The 19,136-nt window shown below is 45.0% G+C and overlaps 1 protein-coding gene across 2 annotated transcripts in view; it reads right to left on the bottom strand.

The window, feature by feature from the left end:
• Window positions 1–490: 490 nt before the first annotated feature.
• Window positions 491–19,136, bottom strand: part of Vangl1 (VANGL planar cell polarity protein 1) — a 49,292-nt gene continuing 30,646 nt past the window's right edge. For both annotated transcript variants that reach the window (XM_020153155.2, XM_074050687.1), the window contains exons 5-8: window positions 11,839–11,972; window positions 10,395–10,527; window positions 9,291–9,525; window positions 491–4,669 (exon numbers count right to left, since the gene is read on the bottom strand). In XM_020153155.2, the coding sequence (XP_020008744.1) occupies window positions 4,409–4,669; window positions 9,291–9,525; window positions 10,395–10,527; window positions 11,839–11,972 (763 nt within the window). In that variant the 3' untranslated portion in view covers window positions 491–4,408. The remainder of the gene's footprint in view (window positions 4,670–9,290; window positions 9,526–10,394; window positions 10,528–11,838; window positions 11,973–19,136) is intronic.

Raw genomic sequence — 19,136 nt, forward strand, 5'->3', positions numbered from 1 at the left:
ATGGAATGCCCCATCTCAGGGTCTGATTTAGGTTGTCCCTAGGTCCCTCTTCCACATACAGAAATGGCAGCCCACTTAGTAGGCAATGGGATGGAAATTAAACACCTTGCCTGAAATTCCACTTATTAGCACCAGTCCTTGGGCAAGTCCCTCCCTCTCTGATCTTCTTTTTTCTCACCTGCTGAACTGAAATAATCCCTACCTGGAAAGAAAGTGGGGATTATAAGGCTGTGTAGAACTGTATCGATATGTAATACCTGGTAAGTATATTAGTGCCCTTTTCTTCCTTCTGGAACCAAACTAGTGTTCTGTGAAAATGTGATCCAAAACCTAATTTTCTGAGCATCCATCCATCTAATTAAAGCTCAGTCCAGTGATTTCAATGGAGTGTCTCAAAAAACCATGCTGATCACCATTCAAGAACTGTGCCATGTCCTTCAAAACAATGCATGTTTTATTTGTAATGGAATATGACAAGGTTACACAGTAGTAAATTCACAGTAGTGATTTATTTGTTGTATGTAACAAAAATCCATAAAGAACAAACACTACCCCCAGAAATACTTAACATCACTTTATAACCGCAGGGTCTGTGCTGTGATTTAAATAAATATGTAACATTTCTGTGCTACCTTTAGTAACCAATCATTGTTTGGTTGTTTTTTTTTTTCTTTGCTTATATTAAGAAATGTACAATAAGGCTTCTAGGGTAGCGAAAAGTGAGTAGTAATTCTCATAGAGCTTGACCTTTGTCTGTTGCTTGCTGTTTTGGAGTCCTAGGGTTCGAAACCAAGAAAGAATCTAATGACAGCCTGCAGGCCAGCAGGCTGTCCAGTGACATCACTGGGCTAGAGCTCTTTACTCCTGGGGAGAAGCCAGTCTTAGAGAGGGAAAGGAACAAAGAAGGGGAAGAAAAGGAGCTGGCTTTACAGTAACCTTCCAAAAGCTGGGCACTATCAGGAAATCTCTCAAACATAAACATATCCCCAAACACACTCAGCCATATACACATTCACAAGTTCCCACTGAGACATAGGCCTATTTTCCCCAGGAAACATGGAGGTCAAGGTGGATAACATAAAAACACGCCATCTACCTGGTAATGCACACTCAGAGAGAGGCTCACATACATGGGGACACACCCCATACACACACTCCCAGAGAGCCTCCAACAGCAGGACTCAACTTTGTTGGTGTCACTGGGTAGCTGGAACACTTGCTCAGTCCCTGGTCTGGCAGTTTGTCAGTCCATCATGCTGGTGGCACTCCATACAGCTACAGCGGTTATGTAAACACATGTACTCAAGACAGATGTGAAATGAGAGAACTGGCCATGACTGTATGATGTGGGCAGGGGGAGCACCCCATGCTGCTTCAATGCCAACATGGCCAGTCTCCCCACTAAAAAGGACCCCAAGCTCTGGGCAACAAACCACAATGCAACAAGCACACCAGGGCCACCTACCTCCCACCCTTTGGCGAAAATAATCTGTCTTCTTTGTAGCTTTCAAAGGGGAAGGACAGAGAGGAAGGAGATGATAATAGCTGGTGGGGAAAATGGTGGTTAAGTATTTTAGCTAGGGTCTGCTTTACGAGCTTTAGCAAAAGTAGCTTTCACTTTGACATAATGGGTAACGCAAAGGTTGAACTATATAACCTTTCTAACTTCCAGGATTCAGATTTTAACATTCAGTTTATGGTCTATTAAAAATGGTCATATTTTGATAAGCAGACACTTAGGAACAAAAGTTATCTGTTGGTTAAAATACCACTGGGCAAGACAGCAATCTCAGGTCTACACTCCTCACATTTAGTGTTAGAATTTTAATAACTTAAGTTGAAAGTTACAGAAAATCTATAAATGTTTAAGGTAAATGAAATCCTGTCTCCTCTATAGGAACATCTATCCTACTAGCCTCGAGGCAAAGTTGGCCCTCTTTAAAAAGAATAGGCTACTGGTTCCAAGCACTGAAATAAAAATTTATTGTGTTCAACTGTGTGATGAAGCTTTATGTACCCTGACTTTTTTAATGTCGTTTACATGGTTCCCACTGTACCAGTAACTCGAGCTATAAAGAGGTTGAAAGTGCAAAAGCTGTAAAGGATCCTGCATTTGATTTTGTCATTCTTTCAGAAAGGACTGAATACAAAGTTAGTGTAAGAAAATCGATACTCAATTTAAAGCAGAAACAATAATTTCAGGAAATGTGACGTTACACGTTCTTATGCAGAGTAGGAGAGAGAGACAGAGGAAGAGAGAAAAGAAATTCTTTCATTTAAATCTTTCTTCACCCTACTGGGAACGTACATGCCAAAATGAATGCACGCACCATAAACCCCTCTAGACTGGTTATTTAAGACAGGGTTGGGGGTGCCGTGTTTTAAATGCTGAGGAGTGGTGACGTTATTACTGTATGTATGTACATTTGTGGCACCTCCAACTATCCTAACTTCCTGGTGCAGCAGCTCGTCTGTGGCCTTATCCTCTACACAGCCAAAGTCTCACACATATTCACCATCCCTTACCCGATCTCCTAAATATTTCCTGAGAAAGACATAAGGAACTTCCAGTTTGAAGGGCCCTAACGGCAAATACTAAGAAGTACAAAAGCACCATGGTTACGTGGTATGTATTTTCATAAACAGAACCATGTCGTTAACAGTACATCTTGGGCCACACCCATGGGTTTCCCCTTCTTTCTTTTCCAATACAACTTTCTGTGCTGAAGGCTGTTGAACTCAAGAATGATGCTTACTTTTCCAGGTGCAGGTGTATTACAAATATCCAAAGCCAATTTTGATTTTAAAAATGACACAAAAATTCTGTGCTGCTTGTGGAATGTGTAAACAGGTACATGCACACATATTAAGAGCATGTTGACAGTGTTGTCCTTTACTGAAGCAAGCAAGGTCACCACTTCCCTACAGATCTGGGAATGGAAGAATGAATACTTGGTAAAGGTTTTTGCAGACACAGGAAGCCAAACAAGAGGCCAAGACAGCCCACTGCATGGTGTCCAGAGAGGCTCCTTAAGGTGTTGCCCCTCAGTAGGGCTCTGCCAGGAGGCCTCTCAGCCCACAACCAGGGCAGCCAAGGGGACAGCTCTCTGAAACCAGTTGCATTTACAACCAGGAAGGTTCATTCTGGACCAGAACTTTGGCTCTCTACTCCTCTTTCCCCAAACTCTAGCATCCATTCATTTCTGTCCTCTTGACCAACAACTAAGAGCAATTTACACAGCAGAAGCCAAGCAAGCCCCTTTCCTGGTATTAAGTGGCCGAGGTGGTTAAGTTGCACAGTGACGGTGGTCAGAAAACACAGGACAGCAGTAGTGGCCAGTGTGGTTGGCACTGTTTGGTTTCCCTTGGCAGGGCAACTTGGTATGAACTTCATGAGAACAATCTTCTGGGAAATCAGATGGCTCCATGTGGCACCTGCCAACCCGAGTCACAGTGTTGGTCTCCCCTGGTTGGTGTGGAGCAAGGGGAAGGAATGGGTGGGTGGGGCTCCTGCTTTGGCCTGAAAGGGGCATACAGCTGGTTTGTTCTCCTGGGTGCTATCCCATGGGCCATTCCACACTTCCCTCCAAAAACATTGGATGGAACCGGGCTGAGGCTGTGCAAATAGCCTGAGGCCATATATGGAAAGCAGGTCCCAGCATGCCCGTGTGTGTGCTTAGGAGGGTGGCATGACTGAGGCCCACGTGGGCGATCTCAGGGCTAGGAAAGGGCTACCTGCTTCAGGTCAGCTGAGGAGTGGAACCGGAAACAGGGCAGGTAGGTTTTCTCTTTGGGAAGAAAAGCAGATCAAATCACTTAATGGCTGTAACCTGACAGTGCACATTTTTTGTGGGGACCTTTCTCTTAAGGATCTAAGGCAACAAATAACAAAGACAAGGCAGGCAGGCATCTCCCAAACTGCCTACCACTCCCACAGGGGGATATGGACATTTAAATACATAAATGCATTGTGTGGGTGTGTAGTGTCTGATTTCCTAAAACAGAATAAAGACGAGTAAACAGAATAAAAATGAGTCCCCAAGTATCTAGGAGGGGTTGACCAGAGGCAATGGGGACGTGGTGCTGGGTAAGAAGCAGGGACTAGTTGAAGGCAAGGCTCCCGAGGTTGCAGCAGCTCTGCTTTGGTTTACAGCCGTCACAGAAACTTCTAGAGAAGTCCTATCCATGAAAATCAGATGCCACCAGTCAGTCACTATCTGTCGGGGTGGACATCCCTTGCTTCTTTCCAAATAAAGTGCAGATGGTCAAAGGACACTGGTGTATCATCTGTCGTTTTCAGTCCACAATAAAGCATAAAAATTTTTTTTTAAAAAGACACCCCCTCTGGACATATATATCTCTCTCTCTATATTCTTCTTTTTTTTATAAAGCCACAAATATAGAAATTTTAAACCGATGTCTCAGACTGTAAGCGAAGAACAAATTTGTGAGATTTGGGGTCTATGAACTCTTCAGAGAGTACGATGAATGGAATTTTCTTCACGTTGACTACGAGGCTAAAATCTAAGCATTTGAGGACAAAAACGATTCCATCTCGTAGCCCGTTAGTCACAGCCTCGTCACTAATAAGTTTCCACTGCGTAGACAGCCAGCGATCTTTGTCATACTGCAAGGTGGGGCCCGCACTGAGGTATCGTTCTAGAAAGGCCTGAAAACAAAGACATAATATTAGGGAAGAAACCCATGTTCCCAGGGAGTCCTGCCATGGGCTGTTTTCTTACACCTAGGAAAATGTTTTCCAAATACACCAAGACCTCAGACCAGAGCTCGGCTTCTCACACTGTCTTCCCGTCAGACCCTCCCAACTGAGTCACTACTGGGCAGGGAAGACTTCCTCATTTGGCCTTTGTCAATTTCCAACCATCGGGTGGGACGGTGGTACCCACAGAGGTGAGGGACTCAGATGGCTGCTATGGATGTTTGCCTGCAAGTCACTGCTGCACCAGCCCACTGGAAGGACATGAGCACACTGCACACACTCTCCTACCTCCCACTAAATGGAAGATTCCTTGGGGGCAGAGCAAGTGGCAGGACAGATTAGCACTGAGCTGAATACACACAGGAACACACTTGCACAGACGAAAGTGCACGCTCCACCATCTACCGGTTGTGTGACTCTGCCCGATCTAGCTTCTCTGCAGGTGGAGTCAGCACTCCGTAGCTCACAGGGCTGCCACGAGGATGGAAGGGTTGGCTTTCAGAAAGCATTCGGCAATGCCTGGCACACAGTAAGCACACTCAGTGTGAGGGATGGCTATTTTATGTTGGACCGAGTGCCACGAATGGCCAACCAATGTCCCCCTACTTCCCTCTCCAGAGCTCTTGTTCCAGGGGCACCTCAGTTGCTGGAGTTTTCTGATCCCACGACATCCTCACATGCACATTCCTCTTGCTAAACGTTGTTCTGCAGATTTCTCTTTGCCCTTCAACCTTCTGAAACCATCTCCTTGACTATCTCAAATGGATTAACCTGTCCATGTCCACCCCTCAAAGCTCCTGTCATCCCTGGCATGATTTCATGTGACATTTTACTTTCTGAACTGTCGTTCTTGACTTGCCTGTCTCCTCGCCCACATTAGGCTTCACTCTCTTGGAGGGCAAGAATTAGGCTGTCTTTTCCTTATCTTTTTTTTTTTGCTTTTTTTTAATTTGAATCTCCAATGTACCTAGCACAGACTAGGAGAGCAACAGCACTTGAATTAAATATACATTGACTTAGCTGTGAGAAGAATGAGGCAGAAACAGACAGAAAAACAAAAAAACACCGGGATCTATCAGTCTGGTCCTAGACCAAGGCCAAGGACAGTTTTTAAGTGGGATTCCCTTCCAGTCACACCTCTCTGCTACTGGAAGGTGTATTATTTCTGATTTGTGAGGCAGAAAGCAGAGCCTTGCCTACTTTCACACTTCTAATACAAAAATAGCTCTTATGAATCAGAAGAAAAAGAGGTAACTCAATAGAGAAATGAATCTAAGATAATTTATGGAAGAATATTAACATGAAAATTTTTCCATTAATAAGTGAAGAAATGTACATTCACATAATAAAAAAGGTTCCTCCTCTTAGGTGAGGCAGTGATGAAGAAGAATGATAACCTCCCATGCTGCCCAGTGTGGGAGAAACAGCATCAAATGCCAGCCACAAAGCGTGTGACGATAACACCCTGAGAAGGACAATGGCAGAATCTGTAACTATTATCCTGCTGTTCCTCTACTAGAAATCTCTCCTTTAGAAATAAAATACTCGCACACACACCTAAGTAGAAAAAGGCATTCATTGCAGCACTGTTTAGGCCAGGGGCTGGCAACTTTTCTGTAACTAAATATTATCAGCTTTTCAAGCAATGCCCTCCTAACCACTCAACTCTCTGGCACAGCAGGCAAGCAGTCATGCTGATAGGTGCATAAAACGGTATGGCTGCATGCCAACCAAATTTGATTCACAAAACAGCCAGGCCCTTGCTTTGACTAATGCAACTATTAATTCAAATGTACATTAACAGACAACCGGTCAGACAAACCACGCATGTGGCAGAATGAGATGCAGCTATGAACAGGGACCATAGGACTGCAGGTCTATGGGTATTGACATTTGCCAAGGAGCTTTAAGTTAAAAAAATAAAAGGCAGGTTTCCAAAAAATAGATCCCATTTCTGCTTTCAAAACACACAGACACATACACACAGCTGAGAGAATACATACCAATTCTTTATCAGCAAGAATTATTGGGGTGTGGGGGTGAAAATGTCACTAGACCTTCTTTAAAGTTTGGATTTTTAGACTAAGAATATTATTTTTTAATTCAGAAAAAAATAGAAATTTTAGTTCTGGCGGTACTGGAGTTTAAACTCAGGGCCTTGCACTTAGCCAGACAGGCACTCTTATCACTTGAACTACGTCTCCAGCCCAAGAAAAGTAAAAAATTTAAAAATGGAATAGGAAGCTGTAAGAAAACTTCAGTCTTAGAAAACAGGGAACTGTTCTGTTGCTTTGCACATAGACATTTTCATCATTTGCAACCAGTGTTCTTACTTTGTAGCATTCTTCTTTTTTGAACGATAGCCTAACAAAGATTATTTTCCATATTTCAGCAGGTGGCTACATCAGAATTTATAAGCTGCTGTTCTTTTTAAAAATTATTTCCAGTTTGGAATCATCCTGGGTTTGTTATTGTTTGAAGGCTCATGTGTTAAAACCTAAGTCCTCAGCTGGTGGTGCTATTTTGGGAGGTTCTGGAAACTTTAGGAGGAGGGGCCTAGCTAGAGACAGTAGGTCACTGGGGGCGGGTCCTCACAGGAATCTCATCCTGGCCCCTTCCTGTTTGTTTCTCTCTTTTTCCTGTCCGCCAGGAGGTGAACAGCTCTTCTAAGCTCCATGCTCCCACCACCAAGATGCTGTGCCACTCAGTGAGAACAGAAACATGGAACCAAGTGACCACGGACAGAAATCTCTGAAACCAAGGGCCAAAATAAATCTTTTCTCCTTAAAGTTGTTCTTTCTGGTATATTAGTCACAGTGAGGGCAAAGTAACTAATACAAGATTACTTTGAAACAAAAAAAACAAAACACTTTGAATATACATTCATGTATCTTGCTATCCGTGAAGTACTGGCTCCAGATCTAAGCATGAGCAAGTCCCTCGTATAAAATGATACAGTATTTATATTTTATCTACACACATCCTTCCTTATACTTTAAATCGTCTCTAGATTACTTATAATAGCTAATATGGTATGAATAGTTCTGCTACATTATTTAGGGAATCATGACAAGAAAAGAAAGTCTATAAATGTGCACACAGATGCAATTTTTTTACCAGGGTACTTCCCATCTGTGGTTGGTGGAATTTATGGATGCAGAATCCATGGATATGGAGGACTGACTGCGTATCTGATTGTGTTGAATATTTTCCCTAGCAGAGGATTACTGAGTCAAAGAATACAGAATATTTCTGAATCACTTTCCTAAGGGGTTATAGGACTGATAATGTAACCAGCAGGACATGTACAGTATAATATATAAACCTGGTCCTTATTATAAATAGCTATCAAATGTCACAGGTACACTAACACCAAGCTCACTCATTTCCTACCATGTGATTTCTGCCATAGTGCCTTATTTAAATGTCATTTTTATACAACAACTCTGCTAGGCAGATATTACTACTGCCTACCAGAAAGGAGGAAAACAGTGTACAGCACTGCTGGTTTGTGCACAACCACAGGATTTGAACCAACCTGTCTGAAGATGTAGCATTTGCTACACCCTTTATTCTATATTGCCTTTTTGGCCACACCCCCTCCTACATACATGGATGTTTCTTATGATATCCCTAAACGTATGTTAATACCACAATCCAAGATGTAGGCTGGTGCATCAGTGCCCTTGGTGCACCCAAGGCACCAAGATCACTCACTAAAACTAATTCCACCACATCCAAAATGGCAAACAAAGCAATAGTGTTATTTCTACCAATATCAAAGCTACTTAGTCCTTATCCTGTGATGGATACTATTTTAAGTATTTCACATGAATTAGCTAAATCTTTTTGCTCCCAAAACAACCAAATGAGGTAGGTATTGGTATTATTCCCAATTTATAGGTTAGGTAACGGAGGCACAGAACCAGAAGCTATCTGCCCAAGGCTGCTCAGCTAATTAGTACAGGAGGCAGGTTAGAATGAATCGGTTCAGCTCCGGTGGACACAGGGTATCCCTCATCATCACTCTGGGCTGTCTCTTGGTATAAGTCTTTCCTCTGCTAGAACCCAGAGGCCTTCAAAAGACACTTGTAAAAAACAATTACATGAAGGCAATACAAAATAAGTGAGAATCACTACTTCTTCTCACTCGGTGCTTCAGAGAAGCCTCCAACTTTATCATTCCCGGTGTTGGTTGAGTACCCCAATCCAAAGATACAAAATATAAAATGCTCAAAAGACTCTGACGCGATGCCACAAGTCTGATGCTCAATGTACACAAACTCTGCTGCCTGCACAAAAGTATTTCTAAAAAATGCCCAAAATTACCTTCAGGCTATGTGCATGAGTATATATGAAGCAAAAGGAAATTTCGCATTGAGACCTGGGTCTCTCCCTAAGAGATCTCATCTATATGCAAATCTTCCAAAATACGAAGAGAAAAGTCCAAAATCTGAAGCCCTCTTTGTTCTGAGCATTTCAGATAAGGGATATCTGAGCAAGACACCCTAAAATGTGACTAGCTGAGCCTGGTGACAAGCTGGGCAGACGTCGACAGTGGTGAGCACACCTTGGGGGTCATGCTGTTGGTGATGCAGAAGGCCAGGTGCTGCAGGATGCTCTCCATGCTGTGATAGTGCTGCTGCCGAGTGGTGCGCAGGTACTTCTGCAGTGCCCTGGCCATGGAGGGGAAGATGGCCTGTGCCGTCTCCCTGGGGTCCATCACCTCCCCTGGGGCTTTTTGCTGCTCCTCAGCCTGGAGACGCTGGATATGGGTGAAGGCCTCTTCCACAGCCACTACCAGCCTAGAAGGGGATGGAACAGTCATTAGGGGGGTGTCCACACAGGGCTGGAGAACAGCGTCTCCTCCAGGACCTGGAGGGCCACCTGTCCATCCTGCTGCAGCCGGGTCTACCACCAACCACACAAGGCACGCCACTGATGTCCCTGACTGTCACCTGAAGGTTGAGGGAGAAGGCGAGAAAGAAAGATGAGAGCAAGAATAAGATGTGGATAGGGCCCTGGGGCTGAGAGATGGACTCTAGTTTCAATTCTGCTATAATGAGCTTGGAAAATCACTTCCACCCAGCTTTTCATTTCCATAATGCAGGGTTGGATAAAGAGTGCTGAGGCCCCTCAAACTCTGGTTTGAAGGGCTCTTTGAACACTGAGAGGAAGTGAGTGCACAGAAGCAGCTTAAAAGGAACTAGAGTTTTGTCCCCCTGATCCAGACACCCACTCCAACAGCTCCTGGGAAAGGGAAGAATGAGGCCCATGGTGAACGAGGGAAGCCACTTTGTCCCCATCCATTAACTAGAGTAGATGTGAAAACCAGCACAGGTAAGAACAGGCCCTCCGCAAGTATGGGCCATGGTTCCAGCAGCACCAGAATCCCCTGGGAATCTTCTAGAAATGCAAATGCCCAGGCCCAACTCCAGACCTGCTGAGTGAGTAGTCACCCGGAGTGGACCCAGAATCTGTGACTGTGTTATCTCCTCACCCACCATGCTGTACTTACCTATGAGGACTGAGAAACACTGGAGTGAGTCACTCCCAGGGCCCGCAAGGTCATGTTTATAAATGGAAGATTCATTCTGACAGTGAGAAGACAGGGGGAAAAAAACCAAACCAGATAAAACCCTACATGATGGCTTTGACAATGGGGGACACGCACCTTGCTCTCCGCTTCTTTACCCGCCGTTCATGCTCAGCCTCTTCATAATACAGCTCGTTGTGACTCGAGTCCCTGCGCCGAGCAGCTGCAGCAATCATCGCTCGGGATTGGCCAGTGGCATTGTTACTGGGGCCTTTGGGGAAAGGATGATGGAGGAGAAAGAGCTTTACCACCAAGGGGCTGAGAACCAGCACTGGAGACTATCAGTACTGTCCACCCACCCCTAAGAAACACACACACGAATCCTAAAGTTACTTCCCAGGAGGACCACATTTACTGTGGCCAAAGCATGAGAGCCAGGAACCTCTCCAATCTGATGGGAGCTGGGGATGGAGAAAACTCAAGTGGGTGAAGAACACTGAACACTGAAAATGTTAGCTACAAGCAACACCCACAGTGTACTGACGATGTCACTTACCATCTGTTACATAAAGTTTCAGTTTGGCTAAAAGGGCAGCTGGGACATCACATTTCAGAAAACAATGAGAGAGAATGAGCGGGGTGGGAGAACAAGGACAGACAGAGAAAGAGAAAGGGGACATGCAACAATGATCACACACAGGAAAACAAGTTAAGCTGCCTGTCATGTGGCTACAAGTACTACAGAAAACTCCAAAAATGCTGGAGCACACGAAAATGGCCTGTTCATCAGTCAGCTTAGAACTCCTGCCCTGTTCCCTGATCACTGACCACCTTTGTCAGAAAGACATAGCAGAATCTCAGGTTTTCTTGTGGGTGACATGGTTTCACCAGTGGAAGTCTGCTAAGTTTTTAGATCACTGGTGAATTTTACCAGTCCTTCAGGATTCCTGAGGAAGCACACACCTGGTATAGCCAAAAAAAAAAAAGAAAAAATCAGGAAGGATACGGTCACCAAAACCTGATACCGTATATAAATCACTCGACTTGTTGACAACATGATCCTCTTCTAGAATCTGTAAAGCTCTTGCCCTGACCCAAGGTGCCCACAAGAAATGACACTGTGTCTTGTTTCTTACACTTAACCATCAGATACCTGAAACCCAGTTTGAACTTCCCCACCCTGGCCTCCAGCGTCCTGCCACCCACTTTCCTCTGCCTCCTAGTCAGAACTGAGAAATGCCTGGAAATCTGAGAGGTTAGATTTGATGGACTTGGGTAGGTCTTGGAGTCTTTGGGTAACTTAACCAAATTTTGAGAAGCAGCCCTTTCCTAACAGCTTGCTATAAGGCGTTCCCTGCAGGAGGCAAGACACAACCTTTACTGTTTCAATCACAAAATCTCTAAATGAATGACTGTAAATCAACAGTGCTTTGAAAATGTTTGCCTGCACTGAAGACATTGTTCTCAAATGAGAAAAGACCACGAGGTAAACACAGAGAGGAGGCAGAACCAAACGTACAGAGTTTAAGCCAACCAGTCACCCACCGGTGCCACTCACACAGACGCCATGTAAAACACACACCGTCAACATTGTAGACTTTCAGCCCGGCCATGTGTTTAGCTGCCCGGAACCTGGAGGCCGTCAGGAGGTTTGGGTTATAGATGGTGAAATCTTTGTAATAATTTTCCAGAATCACCAGTGCTGCTCGTTGTATGCTGTTAAAAGAGGGGAAAATTTAATGTAAAACTTTTTCACGGAATAACCAGGTCCTAAGTCAAAAATTCTCGTTCTGAGCCAGGCAAAACAACAAACTATCCAGGATAATCTCTCACAGAAGTCTGCTGGGTTCCACACACCTTGTGTGTCCAGGATGAGAATTTCAAAACCAAGTTAAACCCATTGTCAAGTGGCTTCCTTGCCCTCTCCCTAGAACTGTCATTAGCCACTCACCATCTTCTCAACAGTTCGAAGAGTGACTAAGCTTTAGGTTAGGCTACCCAGAATTTTCCTACTTTTCCCCAGTTTACAAAAAAGGATGCTGAGAACTCCCAAAAGGGCAAGAGACTTGGTGGTGGTCACAGAGTTCATGAGTGAAGAACGAAGAACTAATTCGAGTTTCTTGGGACCTAGCTCAGGTTGTGCCTCCTGTACCTGACTGCTCTCGGTGTGAGGAATCCTGGCTTTTAGTTCTCACGTACATCAGAACAACAGCACCCAAGTAGGGCAGAGTCTACTTGCAAGAAGGCTTCAGCTCACACCATCTGAGCTCTGTGGTCCACGAGGCCTCCTGCCCCTTGGTCTGCTGTCTCTGGCACTTGGCAAAGGGCATGAAAGGGGACAACCCTGTCACAGTGTCCAGGTCTCCAAGCTACCTTTTGCTTGGACTCTGGGAGAGCAATGTGGGAGCACAGAAAAGATTATGTCACAAGCAGGAGGTGGATGCTGGAGGCCACGCATGCTCAAAACCAAACAGGAACACGCTCTCGGTCTCAAGATGCAAGGCGCCTGCTACCTCAAGAGCAATTTCCTAGGACATAGGACGGAACTGTACATGTCCCAACTCATTTGATCTATATTGTTTGTGGTAGGAAAAACAAGACTGCACAACGGCACACAAAGAATTCTGACGTAGATAGACAAACCTCCTCCTTGGGCTCTTGCCCATGACACATGGCCTCTGTGTAACAGTGAGTGTGACATCTGCAGCTCTCAAAGCTGCTCACTTACCCCAATGTGCTAAATACCACAGCCACCCTGTCTTGCCCTCCAGATTCTCCTTCCTAATACCCTGCTGAGCAGATGGGCTTATAAGGATTGTTTATAATAGTTTGAGCACCAGGGCAGGGCTGCCTGTGATTCCTGAATGACCACGCATCATCTCAATACTCTAAGTGGCTCTGGGATCTTCACTTCATACCGAATGATGCAGCCCCTAACTTTCCAGCTAGAGATATTGTCAACCTACTCTCAGCTCTGTTTTAAGAGTTTAACACAGGGGCTGCAAGTGATCTACAAGCCAGTCATCAAACCTCCTTAACAGTGGAGTCATGGCAATGCTTCATAGTTATATCCCCAGCAGTGCAAATCAGTGATCAGCATTCAGTTAGTGCTTAATACCATCCTAGGTATGTTATAGGGGGGTTGTCAGGGGAAATCTATGGGATAAACTTCCATAACAGAGGTCTAAGATTCCCTGAGAGCAAATTCCCATGGTGAAAGTCCTGGTCACCCCATCAATCCGTGACTTGCTCGACACTCTCACAGTTAAGTGCCTGCATTGCCTAGCTTGGGAACTCAAGGATAGATGGAAGGGGTGTCTTCTCAACCAAGTACATCGGGGCAGAACCGATGTGGCAATGGGATTGCCCTCACTCTGGAATATATGAAGGCTAAGCAAGCAAAAAAGAGCCTGGAACACTGCCCAGAACAGCCAGGGGTACAAAGGCAGCTTCCCTGGGGAGATGGCCCTTGAGCTAAGGTTGATGTCATTTCAGATCTACATGCTTGCTCTGAGCTCTGGCAGACGGCTGCTCAGGAGGTCCCAGCCTCCTCCCGGCCCCTTTGTCTATGGCATCCTCAGAGGGGGCAAGGGCGCCTTCATTCCTACTGCACCAGAGATACAGCACACCTCCTTGGTAACAGGTATAAGCGCCTCTTCCCACACCTCTGCCACTTCCGGCCCTGCCATGTGCTGACTCTCCCGAGCCTCTGGCTTTTGTAAAACTCTGTGCTAGGGTAAGTGTCAGTTACACACACACAGACATACCACATCAAGTGACTTCTCTGTGCTGGGATTCTAGCAGAAAATTACTTCCCTGCTCAAAATTTAAAACTCAAAAGGCAATTTTCAGAGGTTCTGCTCAGGCTTGTCTTCCAAGTAAAAGCTTCTGGTGGTGGCTGTGGGTTTTACCTTTGCTGTTCAGCCAGGCTGCAATGGGGGGACCCAGAGAATCCCACCCAATCAGTAGGGTCAGTGAAGGACCAGCACAATGCTCAACACCTCACCCCATGAGTGTCCTGTTCTGTCTGGAGAAGTGGCTTCTGGCATCGCTTGGCTCTAGTAGGGGTCCTCCCCCACCTCCCATCATGAGGCCTCAGACAGACACCCTCCAACCTGGGGTGAAGCAACAGCCCCTGGTAGGCAGCCTCAGAGCAAAGCCATGGGTGTCTCCTGGGAAGTGCCCAGGGATGGGCGGGTACCATGGGACAGACACAGTGATTTAGGCAGGGTCTCAGTCTTCCTAAGGCTGACAACCTCAGCTCGGAAGAGCCACGCAGGAGGAAAAGCACAGGCGTTCTGCTCAGGCCCTCATCTCACAGCACCACTGGAATGATTCAGCCAGCAGCAGGCCTGGCTGGCCTCCCAGCTGACAAGTGAGAGCTGAAGCTCTCTCAGGCCAAATTTATAAATGCCTCCAAGAGCTGTGTGCACTCTCACCTACAGAGAATGGCTTGTCCAGCACTCAACTAATCTCCCAATACTGTGTGTCAAGAACACGTGGCCAATGTGGCCAACTTCAAGAAATGGCTGTGATTATTTTTGGATTAAAATACAATATGTCATGCTTCTACTTTTTACAGAGAGTAAGGGTGTAATACAGTTTAAGCCTTGTCAAGACTCTCAAGATGATGATGTGTGTCTTCATTCCTGAGCTGTGCCTTACACATGACATGTGACAGTGAAGACGAGGGTTCAACCAGCAGGTGGAGGTTACCTGTCCTGCTCTGCGCTCCAGTCACAGTGCACTCTGAATACTTACGGCTCCTTTTCTACATTCTTCCTTATCACTGGCTGTCAACAGCATACCAATTGCTATGCCCTGCATAGCTCCAAGGCCAGGATGCAGGAAGAGCCAGGTCCTTGGACCAATGGCAGGACTCAGAGTCCTTCCTGCCTCTGTCCCCTTCGCTTTGCACCCTGCAAATAAGGTACGACAGAGGACCAGAGGACTAACTTCCATCAGGAAGCTTTTTTCCACTCTTTGGTCTGCCCCTAAGCTCACATGGCAAACACTACACTGATCCATGATGTCCTAATCCCACCTCTTAACAGCCTGTCTGTCATGCATACATAAAAGACACCTTCAATTTCACCAGGGTCACAGTACTTGTGGGCTCAACTCTTCCATTCATGAATTTCATAAAACCATGGAAATTCAGAGACAGAAAGGACCTCAGAGGTGAACAAAAGCAAACCCTCCAACTAACCCTAACCTCTAGACTAGATAATACCTGGGGAAGGAGGAAGGCAAGAAAAGTCAAGTTGTGAGTAACTTGCTACCTCTCTTATCACCACTGGATTCAGAGACAAAAGGCAGGGCTTTTTGAGGACTGGCTAAACAGTCCTCACTCAGGAACCCTGTACTGTAGTCAGGTTGAGCCTGAGGTACAGACTGCAGATAGGGCCCCACCAAAATTCTAAGACAAGGAGCATTCTCTCAACACAGAGAACACTGAGCTCCATCAATTCTGCATCTCGGCACCCAATGATCTGTCACAACCCATGGAAATACTGCTTCATGGATTTGTGGGAAACAGCTCACAGAGATATGCCTAGGTGTCAGAGAAATTCACTTGAAAATGCATATAGTTCTAGGGCCAGTCCTGAAAAATTATTTCATAAAACCATGGTATTTCAGAGGCAAAAGGACCTCTGAAAATGTAAAGACATAAACATAAGAATTCCAGATACACATATGAAAAGACACAGGAAATGAAATACTCAGGATCACAAGGGACTGACGTTGCTAATAGTGGAAGCTCCTTGGCGATGCTTGGGCCCAAGGTCATCCAAATCTGAACCAATGACTGAAGGAATCAGCCACCCTTTACTCTAAAACTCGCTGTCTACCAGGTTGTTTTATAGGCCTATTTTGTCTTCAGGACAAAGAAAATGGAATGTGAATGGCTGTGGTCTTTGTGTCTAATCAACCACAAGTACACTTTCACAGTGTCATTGACAACTTTAAATGATGCTGTAACAACAGGAAAGGGGCTCAATCTTGAGCCACATTTCTTACACAGACCTGGGAAGAAAAGCACACGCCTGGAAATACAGTTCAAATTTTAGATCATAAAAACCTGAAAGATAAGATTCTTTGAAAGGTAAATTCTGAAGAAAACAAGAACACAAACCAAAAATGTTTTACATGTCTATACCTTCCACTGCCTTTCGTCCCCCAAGTTCCAGGCCTGTTAGAGTCTAGATACAAAGACTGTGGGCGAAAATGTACATAGCACAGGTGGTTCACACAACACAACTCCCAGCTCTTTCACTTATTCTTTGATCTTATACAAATTAATTTCTCCAGACCTCAGTTTCTTCACCAGTAGGATTCGAATAACAATTCAGAAAACCTTGATATGCCCCAGAAAGTAGGCTCCAAAATACTGGCAGGTATTAAATGTGTTACTGATAGTCTAGAGAAATGATGGGGGAGGCTGATAGAGTCAGAAATTCTAGTGAAAAGCTCCAAGATCCACACGTCAGGTGCTGCCTAAAGATGGCATCATTTCTTGCATTTGTCCTACGAGCTTAATTATTAATGGGGGGGAGTGATTCTGAATTCTATGATTTTCTGAGACTTCACATTTCATTGACACTTGGACCAGTAAAAACACTGGCAAATATTTGAGAGTTCACCCTCTACCTTCCTCCTTCGACTTGTCTGCCTGGTTTAAGTTTGTCCTAAAGATTAAGATACTTTTAAAAGTACCTGGTCCAAAGTGCATGTGTCATAAATAGAAGCCACCATAAGCTTCAATGTCCATACATGCTGGGAAGGTCAACCTGACTCCCACATGTATCTGGCATTAATCTTCCCACCAAAGGCTCACTACAAGTGACAGCCACAGGAAATGAGTCAAGGTGGGTCCCTTGGGGCAGGGGCCATTAAGTTACGCCACTCTTTGTTGTAGTATTTCTGCCATCTCTTACCTCTTGGAAATCAAATCTAACTACAAGGAGGCATTCATGGTACCCAGGTAGAAACGGCACTGGCTTTAGAGTCAGGAGGTCTGCTTTCCAGACCTGCTCTTGCATTTCTGTTACCTCATAGAACTCGTTTCCCCTTTCTTGGCCTGCGATGCAACTGCTGCATCTGGTTGTTGAGAAGAACAAATGCTCTTACATGCTAGTGGGAACATTTATAAACCATAAAGCACTATACAAATATAATACTATCGTATTACTAATAACGAGCATATGAATTTGTAATAGGGAATGGGAATGGTTGTTGGCTAGAATATTCATATAGCCCCGGCCATAAAAACATGACCCAGTTTCTACTCATATTGAATGACTATTATGCTTTAGATCTTAAATGTCTCCCAAAGGCCATGTGTTAAAGGCTTGGTCACAATCTGTGCTGCTCTTGGGAGGTGGTGGAATCTTCAGGAGGTAGGGCCTGATGAAGGAAGCTGGGCCACTGGGGATGTGCCTTTGAAGGAAACATTGGAACCTTAACCCTGTTCTGTCTCTCTCTCTCTTTCTTCTTCCTGGCTACTATGAGATGAGAAGTTTTTGCCCTACTGTGTGCTCCCCACCATGATGCTCTGCCTCATCACAAGTCCAAAGTGATGGGGCCAAGGGAGCATAGACTGAAACCTCTGAAACTAAGCCAATTCCTTATAAGCTAATTATCTCAGGTAATTTGTCAGTGATGAAAGACTGACTAACACAATCCCAGAAGTCTAGAAATGGACAGAATCTTAGCATTTGCTAGGAAATGCAAGGATCAATGAAATTAGAGTCCATCTGGTCCAATCTCCAGTCCATGTAACAATCCTTTTGCTAACACCCCACACAACCTCTAGCCTCTATAAAGAAAGATCATTCTTACATAGTGCTGAAATAATCTTTTACATTCTGCTGTTGATCCACCCACTGCTTCCTCTGGAGCCAGGTCCTTCTTCCTGTTAGTCTATCAAATACTTGAAGGAAACAATTGTGGCCATAAACCAACTTTTAGCTTCCTCATTTTGCAGGTACTGAAAGAGGCACTGAAGCTGAGAAAAGCAAGATCTCACACACACATATATGCTTACACCCCCCCCTCCAACACGGGGCCTCCGTTTCCTTTTCATTCACTTTTTTCTGGACTTGATTGTGGCTTCTGCAATCAAACTAGCACACATTATTAAAGTTGGAAATTAACACGGAGCTTTGGTGCTCATCCAGGCTGAAGCCCTCACACTTCACAGCCTTCAACTCCTCTCAGAGCAGGGAGAGGAGGGGAGAAGGCAGGGCCATGCAGGTAAAATCCTTTCAAGTTTCTGCTACTTCTTTTCAAATATTAACTGGATCCCTTTAGCTCTGTCAAAAAATACCTTTCTCCATGTGTAGAAAATGTGAACGTATTTCTTGCATGCTAACGCCCCCATACCAATGCCGGGCCATTATTCTGATTACCTAGGTATGCATTACAGTTTTCTCATCACTGAGTAAAATCTGGAGAGACTTCCATGTAGGGCATTACCCTGTGAGCCAACGAAGGATGCTGACATCACAGAAAGCCTAATAACCAGCCTCTCCAGTTCCACCACAGGCAATTATGAATCATGAGCACCTCCAAAGCCCCAGATACTAAGATACGGACATTAGTCAGACCTTCAAGGGGCTCCCAAACCAATCAGTGATAACAATGAGCACAGTCAAAAGATTTGGAGACTGCATAGAACGTGTACGTGTGGATGAAGTCCACAGAGGAGGCAGAGCTGAGTGGCTGAGTTAAGTCTTAAAATATGAGTGATGGTCTCACATTGTAGACAAGAGTTGAGCAAATTCCAGGAAGTGTCAAGCAATCCTACTGAACACCAACAATGGGAGCGGCGAGGTCGGTGTCCAGTCACAGGACAGCTCCAAGAAACCCACCGGAGGG

Source organism: Castor canadensis, chromosome 12 (assembly GCF_047511655.1).
Source record: "Castor canadensis chromosome 12, mCasCan1.hap1v2, whole genome shotgun sequence".
In the NCBI taxonomy this organism is placed as follows: Eukaryota; Metazoa; Chordata; class Mammalia; order Rodentia; family Castoridae; genus Castor; species Castor canadensis.